We start from the raw sequence: 22,700 nt of genomic DNA on the forward strand, positions 1-22,700 counted from the left end.
TATCAACATAATTTTTGTTTCTGCGTTCAGACGTTCAACCATATAGAGCTGTTAAGAAAAGGTATGGCACGCAATCAACGTTCTCCTCTTTCACTGATTGAATCGGTTTGTGTGGAACGCTTATTAACTCACGAAAATGCCAAAAGAAAAAAAAAGATATTTTTATCTTCCCTTTTTTATTATGTAAGTAATTTGCTAAGTATCAATTCATTTTAAGTTTTGAACATAACAAATGGTCAAAATCTATTTTGTCTAAACGATAACATCAACCGATAAGTAGAGGCTTGAAATACACTCGAATATTTTATGATAAGTGTTCGTGGCAATCTATTGCTAACATATGTAAAAAATACATGTACTCCTATGATTTCTTTTCTTTTTATAGAAAGTCCTTTATCTCTAATTCGAATGGTTGAGGATTACTAAAGTGATACAAAGCAATCATACCTCTTCGCTAGAAGAATGTATATCTGAACCTATTTTATAATAGTGGATCTATTTAAGATAAATTGAGACGAACACATTGATGAATACCATGACAAATCATCGTTTAGAAATTGTAAAGGTGCCAATATTCAGATAACTGTTCCTTTAAATACTAAATGATTATCAGCTGTGTAAACGATTGAGGTTTTTTGTTCAAAGATAAATCATTTGCACCTTCCCAAATGAGGCCGGTGCTTTATTATGTTATAAACGTACACATACATCATATTTTTTGTTAACCTTTTTTGTTTTATTACAGATAACGGATACATGGTAGATTCCCTAATTTGAAAATGGAACTGATATCACTAATAAAGAAAAAAAAAGCAAAAGAGGCAATTAAACTGATCAAAGGAGGGTGTAACACTCACTTCGTTGATGAGGTATGAAATGTCCAGGGCTATACCTTATATTTTATTATATAAGGTGGTATTCAAATTTATTTTAGTCCGAAATACCACTATTTTTTTTTATATTTTCAATAGTTACATAATTAAACTATTTATATATCATATAGATCTTTGAGTTGAAACATAGACATGTATTGCATCGACTGTAATTGTGTTATTATTTGTACTTATCTTGTTATTAGAATGGATGTACATGCCTACATTATGCTAGTGCTGGAGGATTGTCAGAGGTTATCGTCGCAGCAGTTCAGTATGGATTCGATATTGAAAAAAGAGATAAGGTAACAAATACAATAGGAAAATATTTGAAAATCAAAATATTATGTGTGACCAGTCCTAGGATCACAATCAAGAAAAACGGACTTAGTTGTTTGGTCATTTTTTTTTTATAAATTTACTGGTTGCAAAAGTATGAATTTTTTGAAATACCAAGAATTTTCTTATTTCAGGCATAGATTAACTTACCCGTGTTTGGCACCACCTTTAGGAATTTTTAGGTCCTCAATGCCCTTCAATTGAGCGTCAATGATGAACCTTATGTAGATGAAACGCACTTCTGGCGTATTATTAATTAGTCCTAAGTCTGTTATTATCACTGCCAAAAAAGTAACTATGAAACAGGTCCGCTACTATTATACAATAACTTCAAAACCAGTCCTGCCATACGTTAAATCTAAGTTTGACAACTCCCATCGAACCAGACCCAATCTCATGTTATTTTCAGCTGATCTGCTCAACACTAAATTAACCTGTAACCGCTCTACGTCAATTAAAAAAAAAAATTAAATGTCCTTGATTTTTAATATACACACAAAGAAATATAAAAAAGTCAAAATAAAATTTCCATGATATGAACAATACAGACTAAAAATAATATAAGTTCTGATCCGTCTTTAAATGTAACATTAATCTTATACACTTGATTATCAGGTAAAATCGACAAACAATGCCAATAAGAAAAGGTACTTAGATCGTATAAAATAATCATAATAATTGAAAGCACTATTAGTGTCCAATTAATAAGATGTATCATATTAATGGTCAGCTTACTAATAATTCTTTTTTCTTACCAATCAACAGTGCAAGAATGTCCCTTTTAGTTCAAATAACCGAATCATCACAAAAAACCACTAACAACAGTTTTCACAACTAAGAGTGGCTCAAACATATCAAAATTATTCGACTGCATCAACCAAAACTGACACTATTTGGACTTTTTTTATGTGAATCTATACAGCTGCATAATAAATCAGTACTATATTTATGTCAGATTGGAATGAAGAATACGAATGACTGCGATATTGGAAAACAATGACCAAACAATTTCATCCGCATCAATTTAGAGTGCAAGCATGTCCTATTTTTATTCAATATACAGTGAACGTACTTATTTTTTTTTCATTGGTACCAATTTTTGTGGTTTTCCAAAAAGTAACATGTTTGTAGGTTAAGTTTTTGTTAATGGAATTTATAGTTTTTTGAAGAAGAACAATAATTCTAGAGATGCACATGTATTTAAAGCCATCGGATATGAAACTAAGCATACGTTAACAAAATTGTTATGATGGAAGGTGATTTCGAAGTAAGCATTTTATTGTTAATCACGTCTAATCAGAAGTTATGACACTTAGAAACTAAACCAAATGAAATGTTCAACAGAGTAAGGACGATTCTAACTACATGTGCTTTAAAGATATCAATTTAAGAAAACAAATCATAAAAAAAATACTTTGAAATATAGATTAATTCAAATAAGTTGACAGTCGATGCACAACAAAATGTATTCTCTCAAATATGTATGCCGTATTCATGTATTCAAATATTATGTCATGATTTGGACAACAGCTGGTTTTTTTTTTCATTGGACACTTTAATTCGTGGTCCATGAAAATCGATACCCTTCAAATACAAGTACTTTTCAGTATTGATACGTAACAACATTGCAGACGTTATGATACCCAAAGCTTACTCGTATAACAAATTTATTTGACTGCACTAACCATAACGACCACGTTTGTATTCTCGTATGTAAATCTATAAAGGCGCACAATAAATTAGTAATATTTTATTGTCAGGAGCCATTGCATAATACAAATAATGACGGCCAAACGGCAATATTAGAACACAATACATGCAAAACGTTGTCTTCATTAATTTAGAGTGTCATTATGTTTTCCGTTTATTCAATATATTGATACGTAACATAAATTCAGTAGTTTTAATACCTTAGGCTGACTCGTACATGTATAACAACATTATTTAACGACATAAACCATAACTGACCACGTTAAACTTTGCTATTTATTATGTAAACATATAGCTGCATATATTTTCTTTATAGCAGGATTGATTGTATAGTACAATGGCCACAGAATGATATCCGCATCAATTTAGAGTATCAGTATTGCATCTTCGTTCTAATTATAGTGACACATCATTAAATTTTGTATCACATTACTATTTTGCCGCATCATCCAACACTGATATAACGGATTTTATTAAAAAGATTTTACACTTTATAATGAAAAGTATGACACTTCTCTACTGGGAATAGTATATTGTTAGTATATAAAGCCGGATTATTGATTTGTTTTTAGCTAAACAACAACTATCAAATAATTCTTTCTTATTTACAATAAGTGTATTTTTTATGGAAATCAAGTTATTATATACAACTAGAATACATCCGCGAAACCGCGGCCATTTAGAGCTTGTTTAAAAGTATGTAAACTGTTTGTTTGCGTCCATTTATTTCAATTTGAATAGGATGGAGAAACTGCGTTATTCAAGGCTGTGAAAAATTCCAACATTGAGTCAGTTGTAGCACTTGTAGCCTTTAAATCAATCGTAAATTCTGTTAACAATGTAAGTACAAATTAATCGTTTGTCTATATGATAGTCAAACACCTCAAATTGGTACGATTTGGAATGAGTGCCGATGAGACAACCTCAATTTTAGTCACAATTTGTAAAAGTACACTGACCAGCAAGCTTTAAAGGGCCCCACAAATGACTATTATAAAACTATTCAGAAAGGAAAAACAACAACAACCAGGCTGACCATTAACTTTTACCAAAGCAAAAAAACTCATGTTTTCTTTTATACTTCATTGTTATGTAAGGTTAAAGTAAAGGTATACCATTCACTATATTCTATTTATCAACACTTTTTTATGTTAACTTGCAAACTGGGAAAAAAAAACATTGAAAGTAAGAAAAGGCAATTGTTTTATTCCGGTATTATTAAAAAGTTGTGTATCTTAATATTCATGAAAAACCTTTAATGTTTGCTTCGATATTTTTGTATTTGCTTTGCTATTGTTAGTGTATCTACGCATACATCAGTTTAATTGAGGTCTGGAGCTGGCATGTCAGTTAATTGCTAGTAGTCAGTTGTTATTTATGTATTATTGTCATTTTATTTATTTTCTTTTGTTACATCTTTTGACATCGGACTCGGACTTCTCTTTAACTGAATTTTAATGTGCGTATTGTTATGCGTTTACTTTTCTACATTGGCTAGAGGTATAGGGGGAGGGTTGAGATCTCATTAACATGTTTAACACCGCCGCAGTTTTGCGCCTGTTCCAAGTCAGGAGTCTCTGGCCTTTGTTAGTCTTGTATTATTTTTAATTTTAGTTTATTGTGTATAATTCGGAGTTTAGTATGACGTTCATTATCACTGTACTAGTATACATATTATTTAGGAGCCAGCTGAACGACACCTAAGGGTGCGGGAATTCTCGCTACATTGAAGACCCATTGGTGGCCGTAGGCTGTTGTCTGCTCTATGGTCGGGTTGTTGTCTCTTTGACACATTCCCCATTTCCTTTCTCAATTTTATTGAAATCTCATGATTCGACATAAGAAAGTATGATTAAGCTGCTTAACGTTATATTACATACATGAATGAAGACAAGAACTTCTTATACAATGAATAAACAGATATATTTTAATCATTTTGAATTTTGATATCGAAAGATATTCAATGTACTTTCTTGCTAATGCTAAAATGATTTGCTAGATGTTTCCACAAACTTGCTATCTTTTCAGAAAGGACAAAGTCTGTTAGAAATAGCGGTTGCAAAGAAAAACGTTACGGTTATTGAGTTACTTTGTAGTTTTGGATCATCAGTTACAATTGATGATTGGGCACTCGTAGGTGTTGATGTTGATATTCTTAACCAAACAGACCAGCATATTATGAGAACATTGATAAAACAGATAGAACGAGAAGCTGAGAATACTTACGGGTATTGTAAAGAAGAAACAATTTGCCAACGATTATAGATTTGCAATGCGTTCTATCATACTGAAATATTACTATTTTTAATGTAAAATGCCTTTCATCAAGTTAAAACTTTTATAAAGAAACACCAAAATATACGATTTTAATGAATAAAACAAACTAAACAGACAAATTGTTTTAACTTATATTCGAAGTATGTATATGAAACGTAAAGTGGGTCAACTGTTTTGTAAGTCGATTGTAATTGCCTGTCATATGATATAACGTATTCTTTTTTTATTATTTTCTTTCACAAAAATACGTTGTCAGTATAGCAACATTGTGTTCGTATTATCTTGAGTATTGCAGAGATGTTTTCTTTCTAAGTATTGTATCTTCGTTTTGCTCTGCACATCATGCTATCTGTTAATCGTAAAAAAAAAAGATTTATAATTATGGCAAAAATGGGAACACGTCAATAATATGAAAACATACGTATGTATGTGTCTTTTAGCATTCAAAAAATCATTTTTGTTTTCTTTTTGTTTTGAAGGAACAATGCTTTTGAAGTCTGCTACGTAAATCCTGGTGAAGATATTTCGATGTGTTCAGACATAACACTGAATATGGACAATATAAGGAATGGCTTTTTCTTATATTGTTCAAGAGTTATTGCAGAATACACTGATTACACGATTTATCGAGGTTCTGAAGACGAACTTTTCAGCGATGTTTATGAGATCAAAACATGGGGCGATATTCCAAGATATTTAGATTTGCACATTTATGTGCTAGGAATAGTTCAAAACAACCAAGTAGTAAATATTTTGCCTTTAGAAGGTTTTGTTAAAGGCAACATTACATGCCAGGCATTATCAAGTGGAGATTATAGAGAAGAGGTTAGTTTGTTTGATTACACGTTGCACAATGAAGTCTTATGTGTTATCCTTCCTTTGTGTACTACTGCCAAATAAACATAATCGTTAAATGTAGCAATGTAAATAAGTTGCGTTACGCGGTTTTTTAACAGTACTTCCTCTATCCAAATTGAAATCGCAATCCGATAAACTCTTATATTATAATGATGACAAGGAACTGTTATTTATTTATCTACATATATGTAAATAAATTGTTTTGCTTTTATTTCTACTTATGTATGTTTGTGTGATATATTTGTAATTGAATAGTGCTGCACATTGTTGAAATCGATGCAACAATGTTCATGTTTTCGGAATAAAATTCATGACAATAAAAATCGTGAGACGTGCATATAGTTCAATTTGACACAGTACCTTATGATTCAACGCAAAAGCATCATTTGAATATTTATTTTCATGTAACACTACGACAAAGTTGTTTCAATATACGCACTTGATTTCCATAGACGTTTTTCTGTGTAGCTCAGTCAATTTCGTTAACTGTTGAATTGCTTAAACTGAGACATTTTCAAATTTAATTTGATTAACAGGGTTCTTAGTGAGACTCAATTTCTGTTAATTAGCATATTCCGATAATCCTTGCATGATACAGCTCCTCGTGATAAAAACATTTTTTTCACACGAAAATTTCTTTGAAATACTTTGTATACATTAATCACGTTAATTACTCTTTAAATCTTACAAATTTTTCTCTCTGGACCTCTACACTCCGAATCAACAGACAGTATTTAGCACAGTCACTTTGTAAATTGTAGAAACATGTCCAATATCTCTACAAATAGGTTGTTTGTTTACGCACATCTTTTTATTTCCTCAATTTGCGGTGCTTTATGGATATTACCCCGTTATCAAACAGCATAATTCGTACAAAATAAAGCAAAAATTGTCTTAAAAGATTGAGCTTGATCTTGGAAGACATGCATGACATGAGATTTCAGACAATATATAGCATATAAAGTTCATGATGCCTTTTTGTTTAACTTAAAACGTAATGCTGATATTTGTATCAATCAACTTTCAGACACATGTACATTACCGAATGTCTCTTGTGTTGTTTGAGCAATCTTACTTATTTAGTTCATTGAAAACTGCAGTTACCGATCAAATAGTATTCATTCCTTTTTTTTTTCGTTTGCTTTAATTTTTCTGTATTTTATAGTTTTCCATTATTTTTCGTATTTACTGAGCAAGTTCTAAAAAGCATGAATATATAGTATCATTAAAATTGTTTTACAATTTGTTTATAATCAAATGTATTATAATCTCGTAAAACTAACTTTAACAAATTTTACACGTGGGTCTCAAATCAATATATCATGATTCGTTTGGCTAAAATGCAATATATTTACATCCCACAGATGTATGTATTTTGACTGAATCCTAGTTTGACCATGCATGTATATGAAAATCATTTCAATTGTTTTAGTATACAACATTTGATATCAAAGTTGACCTAAGAAGAATGAAGACGGCAAAATTTGTTATATTATCACAGCTTCGGCAAGAAAAGTTTGACGTTACGACGAAAGCAATTAAGATTATTCCGCAATCAGAGAGTAGTGCAGAAATAAACATACCTGAGGGAGCATTCAAGTCAACGGGAAAATTAATGCTTAATGTAAGATATCTATACAAATGAACAAAACATGTTTCAATTATAGTATTTTATCATCAAGATTATTTGTATGATTCTAAATTGTAAGCATATATATCTGTTGATTTTTCTTTATTCATAAAAAAATGGTTGCTTTTTCATTTGTTTTTTTAAAAGTAATATTTGATTCTTTGAAAAAAAGAAAACTGTTATTGTTGGAAAAATTATGCTTTAATTTGCAATTTTTAGGTGATTTTCAAAAAAAATATATATGTTGAAACAATTTTTCATAATTATCCTTCTATCCTTCTAAAAAAGAGATGACAATGCATCATTTTTTTTAGGTTGCTGATACGAATGACTGGAATGGTGAGGAAACAGTCTTATTCAGCAGTGCACTAGATTTAACAATGCAAAACAATGTTCAGCCAAGCAAACCGGTGAATATGAAACTTCCTCTGCATTCACTGACTGTATCTGCTGATGATCTTATAATAATAGCCTCCCATAAAGATATTCCAGAAACAGAGAAAGATTGGGAAATATGTTCAACAAATATAAATATTGAAGGGAACATAGTGTCATTTGCTGCTGAACATTTCACACGGTAGGTTGTTCTTTGTTTTCTTTGTTTTCTTGAAGAATGAATTGCAAGTGAGTGAATGTAAAAGAACAAAATATTATTAACTATGTCTGAAACCTCATTTAAATCAAAACAAAAAACAGTACAGACACTTTCAAAGATTAACCAACGAATAAATCGTACTTTACACAATTATTTTCTAAAACTAATATTATGTAGATACCTGATTTCCTGTTTGATCACATATGTGACCAGCTATAATGATTTTAGGTTGATGGAGGTACTATAATTGTAAAAAATCACTTTTATTTTTTAATGAAATATACATCGATTCATAACACTGTTGAGATGGTGCTTCACTAGATTTAAGAAATAAACAAAATGATTATTTTTGTTTCTTTCAATCGTCCACGTCAATTTTCATCTACAATAGTTGTTTTTTAAACTTAATGTTTAAAGGAAGGGTGCGGGTTTCTAGTTTTTGTTTTGTTCATCAACATGTAATTGTAGCTTGAGAACTCAAAACCTAGAAGTTGTATTTCTCTCTGTCAAGATGTCTTTAGCAACATTGCACCGGAATTCGCATTCTGAATTATAACTACTTAAACACCAAACTGCACCAATGCTAAGATTGTGAATACCACGTTTATGAAATTAAAGCATAAAAAATGTAAATTATTTAATATGCATTCTAACCTTCATCTATTGTCATGGTTATCTTATTGTGAATACATTTTGCAGATGCATAATTACACTAGCATGCTCAATAATATGATGCATGTAGCTTGGTAAAAGAGATGCAAACAAAAATGTCAATGACAAATACATGTTGTTTGTATAGTTATAAGACAGGCATAGATAAAAAAAAAAACGAATCGAAAGTAACTCATGTCCTCTTGTTTTGTTTTGTTTTATTTTGATGAGTGACAAAAATTACAAAGAAGAATGAAAGAAGCTAGCGTTGTAGCATTAAATTTAAACTTGACGTTCCAATATATGTTTGACTCTGCTCAATAGATAATTTAAAATTTGTTGAAGGCATTTTTTCTATCGAACATACAATAAAGGACATAATTTAGTCTCCTTCATATTATGATTTACACCAAGAATTTGACAAGAAGGGTGTAGTGAGAACGAAAGAGATACATTCAGCTTCCCGATTGTGATCTTTATACGAACCTTCCAGTTGATAAGACATATACGAAGTTATTTGCATTTCCTGTTATGATTTCTACAATATAGGGGTTGTGTTTACAATGTAGCTTTCGAACAAAACGTTTCAGGTGTTGAAGTTCAAAGTATCCCTTTGAAGATTAAAAGCGCCATTTAGAGTTAGTTAGTCGTGATGAATATGACGGAAATGCTTTTACTGTCGAAAGCGCAATCGCGTTTTTTTTTTCTTGAATTTGCCTACCTAAATTAACTTATTACAATTTACTTCTTTAATCTATTCTATATGTATGCAATTAAAAATTTCTCTCTCAATTTTAAATGTTCTAATGTGGGTGTCATATGTAGACAATGATATATTAACTATTTCGGAGCAGATTTGAGTGTGTGCTGTTTTTATTGGGGTTCCTATTATCATATTTTTATGGTATGTTTATTTATTGTTTTTTTCCATTTTTTTCTGTGAAAGCAATGGCAATTTGTTTGCTATAAAGCCTGGACGCGTTAATTCATATCAAAAAGTCTAAAAGTTTATTATTTTTTTAAATAGCTACTATTGATTTATAACCCTATTGCATAGAAAAAACAAAACAATGTTTGTATTATGTAATCGTTGTAATTTGCAACATAAATTTCTTCTGATTTTGCAATATGCTATGTACTAGCGATGATGATCGTTGTTTTTAATATTGAATGATTTTCCACTGGATTCAGATTTGCTGTCGGATCAAAGAACACTTTCAAGAAAAGTGCAGAATCCGCAACGTTGGCTGTTCTTCGTTACAGACCGGCAGAGATATTTGCTGGTCTTAAGAAAGAGGCCGACGATAAATTGACTTTCATAGTCGAAATTGCTTTAAAACATTATGGGAAGAAGAGAAGGAAATATTGGAAACAAAATGGCTTTCGTCTACAATCAACAGAATACAAGGACGGTATAGTTAAAGATGGTGAACCGCTAGAGGTATATTTGTTCTATTAAGTACTTTATTAAAATTCTATTTGTTGATCACGCAAGAAAAAAATGTTATGATTTTAATATAAATATATTATATAAACGTTTTTACATTTCACATTTCAATTTTCTTTTATATGTTCCAATCGGATGTTGCGGGAAACTGTTTCTAAATTTTTCAAATGTGTTTTTGTTTCAAGAATTCTAATTGTAATACCATCTTGATGTGCTATCAAACTACCTGATTCAGTATAGTCAGGAATTTTCTGATAAATAATATAATAGGAATTTATCAGATGATAATGGAAGTAGCTTTATTCTAATACGTAATAAACGGAATTTCCTTGTTTGTCATTATTCTTAACTGTTAACTTTTTTCTTCTTAGATTTCTTTAGAAGGGAATTTTCAGATAGACACTATTGGAAGTTCAAAAGAACCCATTATATTTAACCATAACAAGAAACGGAACTATCGTACTTTTCGCATTGTTTCTTGTCAGCATGAACCACCAATAGGTGACGTCATTGTATTCAGGACTGCCAACACAATCAAAGAACAATCAGTTGAAGAAACAAAACAAAACACGCCGAAACTTAAATTTTGTCATAGTTTATGTAATAACACTGTAGAAGTTGCAGCATCTATAAATGTGGTCATTGAAAATGGTATCGAAGAACTGGTCAGATTACCAATCGATGGACAATTGTTTGGTAGTATTTTTTTCTATATATATATATATGCATCTGTGTAAAAGTGTGGGTATGGGTGTCTTCACAAACAGAAACATACACAAAAAGATGATCGCTAAACGTAACATCATCAAAATACTAATATAATTTCTGTTTAATCATCCGATATCTATGAAACAGTTTGGTAACAACAAGAAAACGTGTTAATGGTTGTTTGAAATTATTAATACAGTATATTGAACACAGTTACTTTTATTCATATTCACGAACTGTTTGAAAAATAATATACAAACATTACAATTGGCTCAATTTTAACGACTGATACAATATATTAAATGGTTGGTGATACTTCAAAAAGAAACATGATAGAACTGTTATCATAATTCCCATTTGAAGTGGTTGATTTTGTATCGGATACAACCTTACGATATACAAATATTCAAACATGTAAAATATAAATGAATGGTATCTGTAATTATGTAAGTAAATGATAGCTTGTCTATATGGTAAATGATATACAATGTAAGCAATGGTTACATATTTTTCTTTTTTTCTTTTAAGTAATAAAGAAAAATCATTTCATATAGACAACATGTACAATCATTACAAAACAGTAAAACTGTCGTAGCAATCTTTAGATGATATATTTCAGATGAAAATCAAGATATTAATGTTGATATAGAGATGTACATAGAGTAAGTGTATCTTAGGTGTATTATATTGTAAACGAAGTCGAGTTTAAAAAATGAAATGTTTTAACTAAAGGAGTTTGGCCTGCAGATACAACAGTAAATAATGTATTTCACTAAATGTGAAAATAAACGTATACTGGACATGAAAAGGTTGCCATCAATAAGGCATAAGAGTGTATATGATTGTCTGGAATTCCGCCAAAACAAGATTATAAAGATATGAAAGAATCTTATATTTTACAAAACTCTCAGAACAATCAAAAATGTTTGATTTTCAAAAAGTATGGTGCAATCATTTGAAGACCATCTTTAACAAACATCTATCAGTTTAAAATCAAGACATTTTAAAGCAACGAGCTGACGCTGTCTTGCATTACACCTATGGTGAAAATATGCAAAACTTTAAAACAAAAATATGTCGGACTGATTTATAAAAAAAATATAAATATATCAAGATTTTTTATTTACAAATATTTCCCGAATTTTTTTAAAGTTCAGTCTGTACCAATCATTTATAATACTGATATCAAACCAATTGTAATTACAACGTTATTAAAATGTTCAATTACAAACACCATGAACACGTGTTGCCGGATCTCAATATTGATGACTACAAGCCTAAACATCCAGATTGCTTTTTTGCTAGTTCACCATTTATATATAATCCGGCTAATCACGTTAGTACTGGTGATCTAACCATTTTCAATAAGACCTCCAGGCAACACATGTTATAAAAAGGTTCGAAATAGTTTGAGCCTAAATCCATCAATTGGAAACACAACTTCACAAAAATCATAATAGATTTAGTCGAGGATAATGTGTCGTTTGTTTTCTCTTATTTTTGAGTGTAAATTCACATTGCGATAAGACGTGTCACGGTACTTGTCTATCCCAAATTCATGTATTTGGTTTTGATGTTATATATATATGTTATATTTGTTATTCTCGTGGGATTTTGTCTATATGTGTTACATTTTAGTGTTATGTCGTTGTTCTCCTCTTATATTTAATGCGTTTCCCTCGGTTTTAGTTTGTTATCCCGATTTTGTTTTTTGTCCATGGATTTATGAGTTTTGAACAGCGGTATACTACGGTTGCCTTTATTTATAATGCCAGGCAATGTGTTATACTCGAACAAAAAAGGGAGATACATATACTCTTTCCGAATGGAATAAGGCTTTTAGGTCGTTAATGCAAATCAGAATTAACAAAATGAATGGGCCAATAAACACCCATACTACATCAATCTTTAAAAACCAAAATGTTGCAAAACACTTGATCTACCTTCAATCAAATATGTTGTTGAATCACATTACATAAACTGCTTGATAAATGAAGTACCTATTGACAATTTACCTGGAAACTCCATATATAACCCCATCTTCCATCACTGTATTGGATAACTAAACACCATTAGTGTCCCTACAATATAACGATATATTATTGGTTCTACCAACTGCTCCACGAAACATCGTTTTAATCTATTACCATATTTTTCAGCGACCAAAGCCAGGCTTCAAAGTGATCTTGAAGGTGATGTGAACCAGATGTGGATACTAAACACATGTCTGTAATACACTTCAAACAAGTATTACCCATTCTAAAAAACTACCGTGGATTATTTTGTTTTGCGTGGATACCATTTGTCGTGGATAATAGAAGTCTGCATACAATCGTATTGACGATTTGTTTTTCGTCTAATATTTAATTTCGTGGTTCACCTGTACCCAAGAAATCCACGAAAATTGATATTCAACAAATACTAATGAATACAAGTTTCTTGTCTTACAGAGAAAAAACATCTTATTTTTTTTTAAATATCACTGTAAATCAAAATGCTGGATTTTATATTGACACCATATCTGTAACGTTTGGAGAACATTTCTTTTTAACAAACTATCGGAATTCACATGAAAACTAACTGTGCCCCTGTAATTTCCGACTTGTTCATCTTTTTACATTCTACGTTCGCTATTTAGATGATGTTATTTTCTTTAATAAATCAAAATCTTTTTCGTCTGCAAAAAACTCGGCAATAACGATCGATTCCCCCCAAAAAAGAGAAGGTAAACACGCCAAATAAAGTTTTCACATCTAATCGTATACGGTGATATTCAATACAAAACACCGATGGTTGTATTGGTTTTAACCATTGTGCAAGGGTCTCATAATTCCAATTGACGGTTTGTTAAAAGACATTATAAGGAAAACCTATTAAACCAAATATCATTGAATCATCGAGTCTTTTGCAGTTACATGAGAGACATTGAACTTGACAAAGGTTACAAGGTCAAACATCAAGGGCATGTGATAGATATAGAATTGTGTTGTTTAACCTTGTGTCAGCTTTTAATTCGTTGACCATGACCTCTAAACGTTTCATGGCATATCTCAAATACCGTTATAATTCTTAAATCGAGAATACTAAAAACGTGTTTGGGTCAATCGAAACGATTTCCTAACTAATGATCAGCAAGCAGAAACTATTTGTCAAACTTGTGATTTCTGCTCTTAATGTAGTTATATATAGTATATGTCTCTATTTTTTATTTTAAAAACCTTTAAGAGGGTTTCCAACAATGTTCATTATTCAGATGTGGATCCAGCAATTTCAAAAGATGGGCCCTATAACTAGCCCACATTTGGACGGATTATTGTAAAAGTAAAAATGTATGCATTTAATTTAAAAACAATTGTATATGTTAGACCATTTTACTTGGTCCACTTATTTGTACATCAGTGAAGCCCTATTGAAACCAATTTATATGTTCCTGTCTTCATGAGGTGGGTTGTTGTTGCTTTCTCGTGTTTCAAATATCTAGTTACATTATTAATTATCCTATAGATATAATGCATGTGCTGGTATTTACCTTAATTATGCTTCCTGTCTCGTTATTTTCATTAATAAGTAAGAAAAGGAGTTCCTGATTTCCCGCTCGAATCTCAGAGTGTGCCTTGCTTTTGAGACATCTAGAAGTGAATTATAAAAAAAGGATGTTATCAATAGCCCTTATTGGAAAAAGAAATAACGAATTGCGCTTAAGTAAAAGGTATATTATGAAAATGGCTTAATTCAGATATATACTAGTTCGTTTGGCGCAAATGCTGCCCTTAATAGTAATTTCCTTGTACACATCTGTTTGAATAAAATTAGTTGGTATAAAATATCATGAATATAGCGTTTGCAAAACGTCCTTAATGTTAGGAACGCATATCAATTCCAATAATAAATCTCACAACTACCGTTTTTATTGTTTGACAGCATAGCATATTATCTTTAGTTGATTGCAATTACGAGATAAGGTAAAAAGTACTTTTAAAGTAATATCAAAACAGTTGTTGCTTATGTGTTCCTAGAGCCCAATCAGATAGTGTCATTACTTTTCCTATTTCATCTTAAAATCAATTCGTATCGTCAAAGGATTATTTCAGAAGAACTGATAAATAGGAATCAAATATTTTCAGAAATATATTTCGATCGGAGATCCAAAATTGATTTTCAAAATTATAAAAAAGGGAGATGTGGTATGATTGCTAATGAGACAACTTTCCACTAGAGACCAAATGACACAATACGGCCTTCACCAATGGGAAAAGCCAATACCGCATAGCTAGCTATGAAAGGCCACGGAATGACACATGCAAAACAATTCAAAAGAGAAAACTAACGGGCTAATGTATGTACAAAAAATGAACGAAAAACACATAAACAAACGACAACGACTACATTACATGCTCCTGTCTTGGGACAGGCACATACATACAGAAGAAAAAGGGGAAAACATATGAGAGGGATCCCAACTCTCCACTAACCTGGGACAGTAGTTTAATAGTACAACATAAGTTTTGTTTGCAAAAAGAAAATAATTGTCGTTCAGACTTTCGAAGAGTTATTGTCGTTAGCTTTGTCTGTCCGTCTGTATATAATGCTTGGTTAACGCCTTACTGTTTCAAGCGTATAATTTGTGCAAATATACATAGTCTTGAAAGCTAAATCAACAAATACAAATACAAAAAGTTCCGACCTGGTGAGCGACACAGCGCACAACTTATACTTTGTTTAGGATCTACATTTTCTAAATGTATGCTCTTCTCTTTAAATGCATGAATTTGCAGGCAATTTATAAAATGACTAATATTGGCAGGCATTATATGAAAAGTCTAAAAATACCAAGCAAATTACCTGTTCGGTTTCAGGTAAGGAGACAAATGTATGAATGTTAAACGGAAAAATATTTCCTGCTCCTGCAATAGCTGTTGTCAGTGTAAAAATGTTATGTTGACTGTTCAAAGTTATTTCATTTATCAGTAGAATACGGTTAAGGTTCAAGTGGACCCTATGGCTAAAATGGCCGTATTTTCAATACAGACAAACCTGCGCATCTGTAAATTTTTTCAGGCATAGCATGCCCTAGATAAATGAATTTTAAATAGGTTTTATGTTTTAGAAAAAGAAAAACTTACCAGGATTTTGCCGTGCACTTTTTTCGTTCCTCCAGAAGGTGCAAAAATAACTAAGTTGGGAAACAGGTTTGAGAACTTCCCCACAGGTAAAAATTAAAGTGAGCATTTCTAATTGACATGGACACTGGATGGACAATAGATACCTGACAATAATTGGTTATTTAAACTGTGTACCTGAGTGGACCATTGCAAGGTAAACTCAACTGTTTGTTAATTTTATCATCTTCTGCAGAGACGAAAAAAAGTGTACGGTAAAATCCAGTTAAGTTATGAATTTTCTAAATCATAAAATGCATTTGAATTCTATTTATCTGGGGCATGCTTTGCCTTAAAACTTTTCCAGATGCACAGGTTTGCCTGTACTAAGAGAAAATTTTGAGGTGAAAATACAGCCATTTTAGCCATAGGGTCCACATGAACCTTAATAATACACTTTTTTTCTTAAGAAGCTTTTTTATTACCATGAAGATTATCATCTGTCCAAGTTTTATAAAAATATATACGGGTTTCAAAATAAAGAATTTAAATTGTGAAAAGAAGCAATGTTATCTAGGCTCCCTAGAAAAATAAAATCTATAAAAGTGTAAAAATTTTAAACGTTTAAAGGTTAAATGTCTGAACATTGAACAAACATAGTTTCAAAATTTTACCTCAGAAATTATCTCTGATTTATTAAAATAAAACTTCTGTAAATAATCATGAAGTCGAGGAAAGTTTCACACAAGCAGTTGAAGTCCTTCCATAAGTAAAAAACTTAACTAGAAAATATTTTTTTTCAAAGGAGTATGTCCGGTAAGAGGCGATTTTGGCCTCAAATTTCAGGTTCATCTAACGAAAGATTTTTGACACTTTTTAAACACTTAAGTGTCTATTTCAATTGATTCAATTAGTTTATGTGAAAGATTTTAATAGATATAGTCATTAAAAACGCTCCGATTCTAACTAAAATATAAAAAATCTATCAAATATGCCAAAAAAAGTCACTTTTCAGATGTTTTTTGTCAAAAATGAAAGTGGCCGCATCCGTGTTCATCCTCAACCTTTATATATGTGATGTATAATCATCAAATACAACTTACATTTCAATATCATGAATGAACACGAATGCGGCCACTTTCATTTCAGACGGAAACATTAACTAAAATGCTAAAATTATGAAGATTTCAGTAAATTAGCACGACTTAATGATGCTAGTACCCGATGTCTCTGCATTGTATTGTCAAAAACAGCCCATATGTATGTAGCAGAAGCCTTCTACTTTCAAGTAAATAGCTCAACGATTACATTTTCACAGTTTTCTAAAACTGCTATATTTTGGAGCCAAAAAAGGGTCTTACTGAATTTTCTCCTTTTTGCCCTGGATACTGTTTTTTGGTTATAACCAATCTGCTGTTCAAATTTCATAATATTAAATGAATCAAAATGATTAACACAAAGGGTGCGACATATGGAGCATAATCTGATTGTCCTTCCAGAGCACCTGATATTACCATCTGTTTTTTGTAGGGTTTGGGTTAGTCGTTCTTTAGTTTTAGATGTTATGTTTTTGAACTATTGTTTATCTGTTGATATTTATCTGTTGATATTTTTCTTTTGTGTTTCGAAAGCTGAAAATGTATAACACTATTGTTTTAACTCCGTTAGGTACTATTGATTAAAATCTTATTGTGTCCATCTTGGGTTTTTTTTAACAGTGGTCAAGTGTATAGAATAAATGTATATAAGGGGGCTATAGGGTCTAAATCAATTTTTTAATTTAATATAGTATTTCTCTATATTTTTCTAGAAATGAACTTTATCTTATACTTAATAGAAAAATGAAATAAAAAAATGGGGTCATCGTTCATTTACGCTCACAATCTTCCTCCGACAGATGCATGCATTTTCGTAAATGTCCTTTTTTCTGTTGAACTAATAGGGAAAATAGCGGTAATATCGAAATAAAAAAAGAACTAAATTACAGAAATCGCTTAAATTTTACAATTATTTAGTTTATGTACAGCTTATTCGAAAACAACAATAAAAAATATAGGTCACCGATGAGTTAAAAAAGATATTTCAATTTAAATGGCAAAAAATGGCATTTTTGCACTAAAAGGAGATAATTTGGAGCTTCTTCAATGAGATCTACATTTTAAAAGTCACCTAGGGCCAACACGTACTGATTTTTTGGAATGATTTTTTTACCATATGATCAAGTAACAACTACTAAAGGTAATAAATAAAAATTTTAATGAAAAATTAAATGTTTAATTTTTTCTGCAAATCTTATACCCTCGAGCCTGCTTAAGTAAGAAATAGCATAATTGTTGAAGGGTTAATCAAAACTGTCTTCTGAAATAGATTTGCTGAAATTGTGTTTTGCTCCTGAATATTTTTAATGACTGTGAACATGATTTAAGTTTTGATAACTATTTACACCACTGGGTCGATGCCACTGCTGGTTAACGTTTCATCGTAGAGGGTATCACCAGCCCAGTAGTCAACATTTTGGTGTTGACATGAATATCAATAATGTGGTCATTTTGATAAATTTCCTGTTTATAGAACTTTAAATTTTTTCGAAAAACTAAGGATTTTCTTATCCCAGGCATAGATTTCCTTAGACGTATTTTGCACAACTGTTTTGCATTTTGGATCCTCAATGCTCTTCAACTTTGTACTTGCTTGACTTTATAAATATTTTGATATGAGCGTCACTGATGAGTCTTATGAAGACGAAACACGCGTCTGGCGTACTAAATCATAATCCTGGTACCTTTGATAACTAATTGCAATCTATAGCCTAAGAAGTCTATTAGATGAAAACATAGTCAAATATACCAATGTATTATTACAAACAGTGTATACCTTTCCCTCACGCTTCCAAGAATAAAACCAGCAGGACTGTAGATATTCAGAAACGTTCGTAAGCATTTCTGTTTGATGTGTACGCCCTTCAGTAAAATGTTTCCTTGATCATCCATTATGATCATATGTGCATCAAGATGGTGACCTAAATATAATGTTTTGCCAATATTGTTAACATTTATGGGATCAACTTCATATCAAAGTAAGTATTTTTATTCAAATTTTATATTTTGTAAAGGGTCAAAGTAAATATTTTGTCAAAGTTTTTTGAAAATTAAACGAGCAAAATTAATTATAGTCAAGGTATTTGGTACCACCTTGATGACAAATGTTTGAGGTATAGAATTACTAAACTATTTGCTTATTTTATGATAATTAAATAATTTTAATAGTAATTGATATCATTGTACTGAAAAATTCGATATAAATATACCTTCATCATGTTCATTATTTGGTGAAATCTTTACTATTCTGTTATCGCCAATAACGCCATCACTAATTATAAATTCACCTATAAATTGTACAAATTAACAAAGTGATATTCACATAAAACCATTTGAAGGAGCAACGTTAATAGTCCACAAAAACAGAAAGACAAATAACTATCTATAAAAATTCACTTGATAACTGGACAAAATTATATCCTGTCTACAAAAAATGTAAATTATTTACCTATTGGCATATCTTAGCCTTAGTTGTTAAAAATATATTCTGAAAACAATTTGAACAGTTGCATGTATGAGAGCCTTCCGTTGTTCTGAGAGCATGGATAACATGGAGTTCGTCGTGTTGACAAAAGAACATCATGTTCCATTTCGCTTTTAGCATTTTCAAAATTAACTAATAACAGATTTAAAAACACATATTTCAAGTAAAATATGATATGATTGCAAAGTATATTACAATATCACCATAAAAAAATGCCTGCATCAAGTCAGTAATAGAACTTTGTTAACATTCGTGTCATATATTTGAGCTTTTAATTTTTCCATTTGATTAGGGACTTTCATTTTTCAATTTCCATGGAGTAAAGAATATTTATAATTTTTATCTATAAAATTATATATAAGTTTTGCAGTAAAACAGAATACATGAACAGTCTACTACAATGTGGTTTGAACTCAATTAGATAATGTAAAGGGTCAAAATGCCGATTTTGATATTTGATCTTATGATGTGAACTTGGAACTAACAACTTAACAAACATGCACAAACCTGATGACGAAGTTCTTCCATTGCCTGCTTCTGTAAATAAAGAAAACACTGAAGAAATAAGTTTATGCTTTGTAGTATTTGAACAGTATAATATTAGTTGAATATTGTTCAAGAGACGATACCATATACATTTGTACATTGGGTCAGTAAATTTCATATTGAATGAGAGCACATTGTGTAACGAATTGATCTTATCGACTATCTCAACATGTGGAATTAAGGCTAGTAGTATATCAAAGTATACAAGTCTTCAATACTTAATTTCACAAACGAGTACAAAAACAAGCGCCAAACATATTAATGTGTAATCTTAAATTTTGTTTAATTGATGATCAGAACTTATTTTGCTTGATGCATCTATTTTAATCGTTCATCATCATTTTTATTTGTCTATGAAAACCTTTTAGATTTTCCTTAATACCGTGTTGTTTTTTTTAAAAAGGGACGTAATATCACGACTTAGCATGTTAGAGAGTCTCGTTTAATAAAAGATAACTGAATATATACTCGAAGAATTTAATGAAGATAAAAACATCCAAACAAAGGTAACTTATAATCAATTAAAATTTGTCGCAATAAAATTATACTTAATAATTCAGATATCTTTTTTTTTCATCTTTAATGCAAAATCTTTTTGGTTAACCGCGTCTGGCGTATATTCAAAATTTAGTGCTGATATCTATGATGAGTTTATTTATTCTAGAAACTTTTTGCAGTCGTAGCACCAGAAGAACAAACATGTATAATTTTATTTTCACATTTATTGATAATTTTATTGGCATTAACAATCCAAACTATTTTTGAGTTTGTTCCATTTATATATCCTCTAGAACTATAATTAACAAAACAACTGTCTCTGCCTCATTTATAGACTTTTACTTTCAATTAAATATCAGTGGTAATCTCCTTACGGGAAACTTTAGCACAAGACTTTATTTTAATTTTGAAATAATCAATTTCCAGAACCTGATATAAGTAGCAATATACATGAACATATAGTTTAATAGTGTGCTATGTCTAATTTTGACATATTTCTTTTTATCATAGTGATTAAAACGCAATGTTGACTGCTGTGCCCTTATTGTGACATTTTAAAACTACACTATCTGTTTATTTGGTTCACATATCATTACACAACGTTTAACCAACCATTTTCTACATCAGAATATGCCTATACCAAGTTAGGAATATGACAGTTGTCATCCATTTGTTTGATGTTTTTTAGCTGTTGATTTTGACATTTACATAGGAACTTTTTGTTTACAATTTTCCTTGGAGATCGTATTTTCAGCTTTTTTTATTTTTAGAGGATTAACATTAAATTTAAAAAAAAAAAAAAAAATGATAATGCCAACTTTCGTTTTGTCATGTTACTTTTTTATTTGTTTTGTACATTTTATTAATTATTTGGTTTTTGCGATGTATTAATATTTGTTGTTATCATTTTTATTTTTTTTTATGATTTTTCTATGAACGGATGAGTTCGATTGTTTTTGAACAAATTTTTGTATAATAATTTGACTAGATGCTATGTGATATATTAGGGTTATTTGTACTCTGTGTGTGTGTGTACGTCACATTCATGAGTACATGCCATATTGTTTGACTTCAAAACGTTTTTATAGTTCTACTAATTTTTATCCTGTAACTTTGGAGGATGTTTTTTTTCTGCACATTGTGTATCAAATTTACCCGTCTGATCAATGATGATGGTATCCACTTCATCAACAAGATTGATTATGTGTGGAAGCTTTCTATGCAGTATTGACATCTTTTGTCTACGCAATACACCTGCCAGGTGTGTAATCAAATAAACACTTATCTGAAACATAGTTGAATCAATGATTAATAACAAATTGAATAATAAAAACATGTAAAATCCAAATTTATTTAAGATAATCTTGAACAGATAGACAAAAGAAAAAAAAACAATTAACATTACTTTTATTCGAAAAAAAATTACTTTCAGTATTTTCAAGAATAAATACATGTATATGTACATTTAAAAAAAAAGGATTGAAATAGTATTTAAACTAGAAAGAAAAATCGAACAAAAATTTTAACCATATATACCATTTCAGTCATAGTGGCTATTTTTCTTGACGTACGCGTACCACATGTACACGGAAATACAATACAAAATGTTATATTATATTCCTTTGAGATTATTTTGTGAAGTTAGAAAAACAAACAAACAAATTGTGTAAAATTGTCCGTAAAGAGCCATTACTACTCATGAGGTCAATGCTTGACTTCTTTGTAGATCTTACTTTGCTGAACAATTTTGCTGTTTAAAGTTTATTTTTATCTATAATAATATTCAATATAATAACCAAAAACTGCAAAAAAAAAAATTCACATGGGGAATGGCTGTATACAGGGTTAAAAAAAAAGTTTTTGAAGAATAGACAAATTGTTAATGCAA

The 22,700-nt window shown here is 30.4% G+C and overlaps 2 protein-coding genes across 2 annotated transcripts in view; one reads left to right on the plus strand and one right to left on the minus strand.

Moving 5' to 3' along the window:
• Positions 1-13,320, plus strand: part of LOC139526351 (uncharacterized) — a 75,839-nt gene extending 62,519 nt beyond the window's left edge. Inside the window, exons 4-11 of the mRNA XM_071321486.1 lie at positions 1,079-1,177; positions 4,950-5,149; positions 5,678-6,023; positions 7,489-7,680; positions 8,001-8,263; positions 10,124-10,373; positions 10,751-11,075; positions 13,247-13,320. Of these exons, the coding sequence (XP_071177587.1) occupies positions 1,079-1,177; positions 4,950-5,149; positions 5,678-6,023; positions 7,489-7,680; positions 8,001-8,263; positions 10,124-10,373; positions 10,751-11,075; positions 13,247-13,320 (1,749 nt within the window). The remainder of the gene's footprint in view (positions 1-1,078; positions 1,178-4,949; positions 5,150-5,677; positions 6,024-7,488; positions 7,681-8,000; positions 8,264-10,123; positions 10,374-10,750; positions 11,076-13,246) is intronic.
• Positions 13,321-16,755: 3,435 nt separating this feature from the next.
• On the minus strand, positions 16,756-22,360 carry LOC139526352 (uncharacterized). The gene is made up of 6 exons (XM_071321487.1): positions 22,349-22,360; positions 21,968-22,097; positions 20,276-20,305; positions 19,494-19,571; positions 19,061-19,205; positions 16,756-16,768 (listed from the first exon to the last, which is right to left on the minus strand). The coding sequence occupies exons 1-6, from the start codon at positions 22,358-22,360 to the stop codon at positions 16,756-16,758; spliced, it is 408 nt and encodes a 135-aa protein (XP_071177588.1).
• Positions 22,361-22,700: the final 340 nt, after the last annotated feature.

This window comes from Mytilus edulis, chromosome 6 (assembly GCF_963676685.1).
Source record: "Mytilus edulis chromosome 6, xbMytEdul2.2, whole genome shotgun sequence".
Lineage (NCBI taxonomy): Eukaryota > Metazoa > Mollusca > Bivalvia > Mytilida > Mytilidae > Mytilus > Mytilus edulis.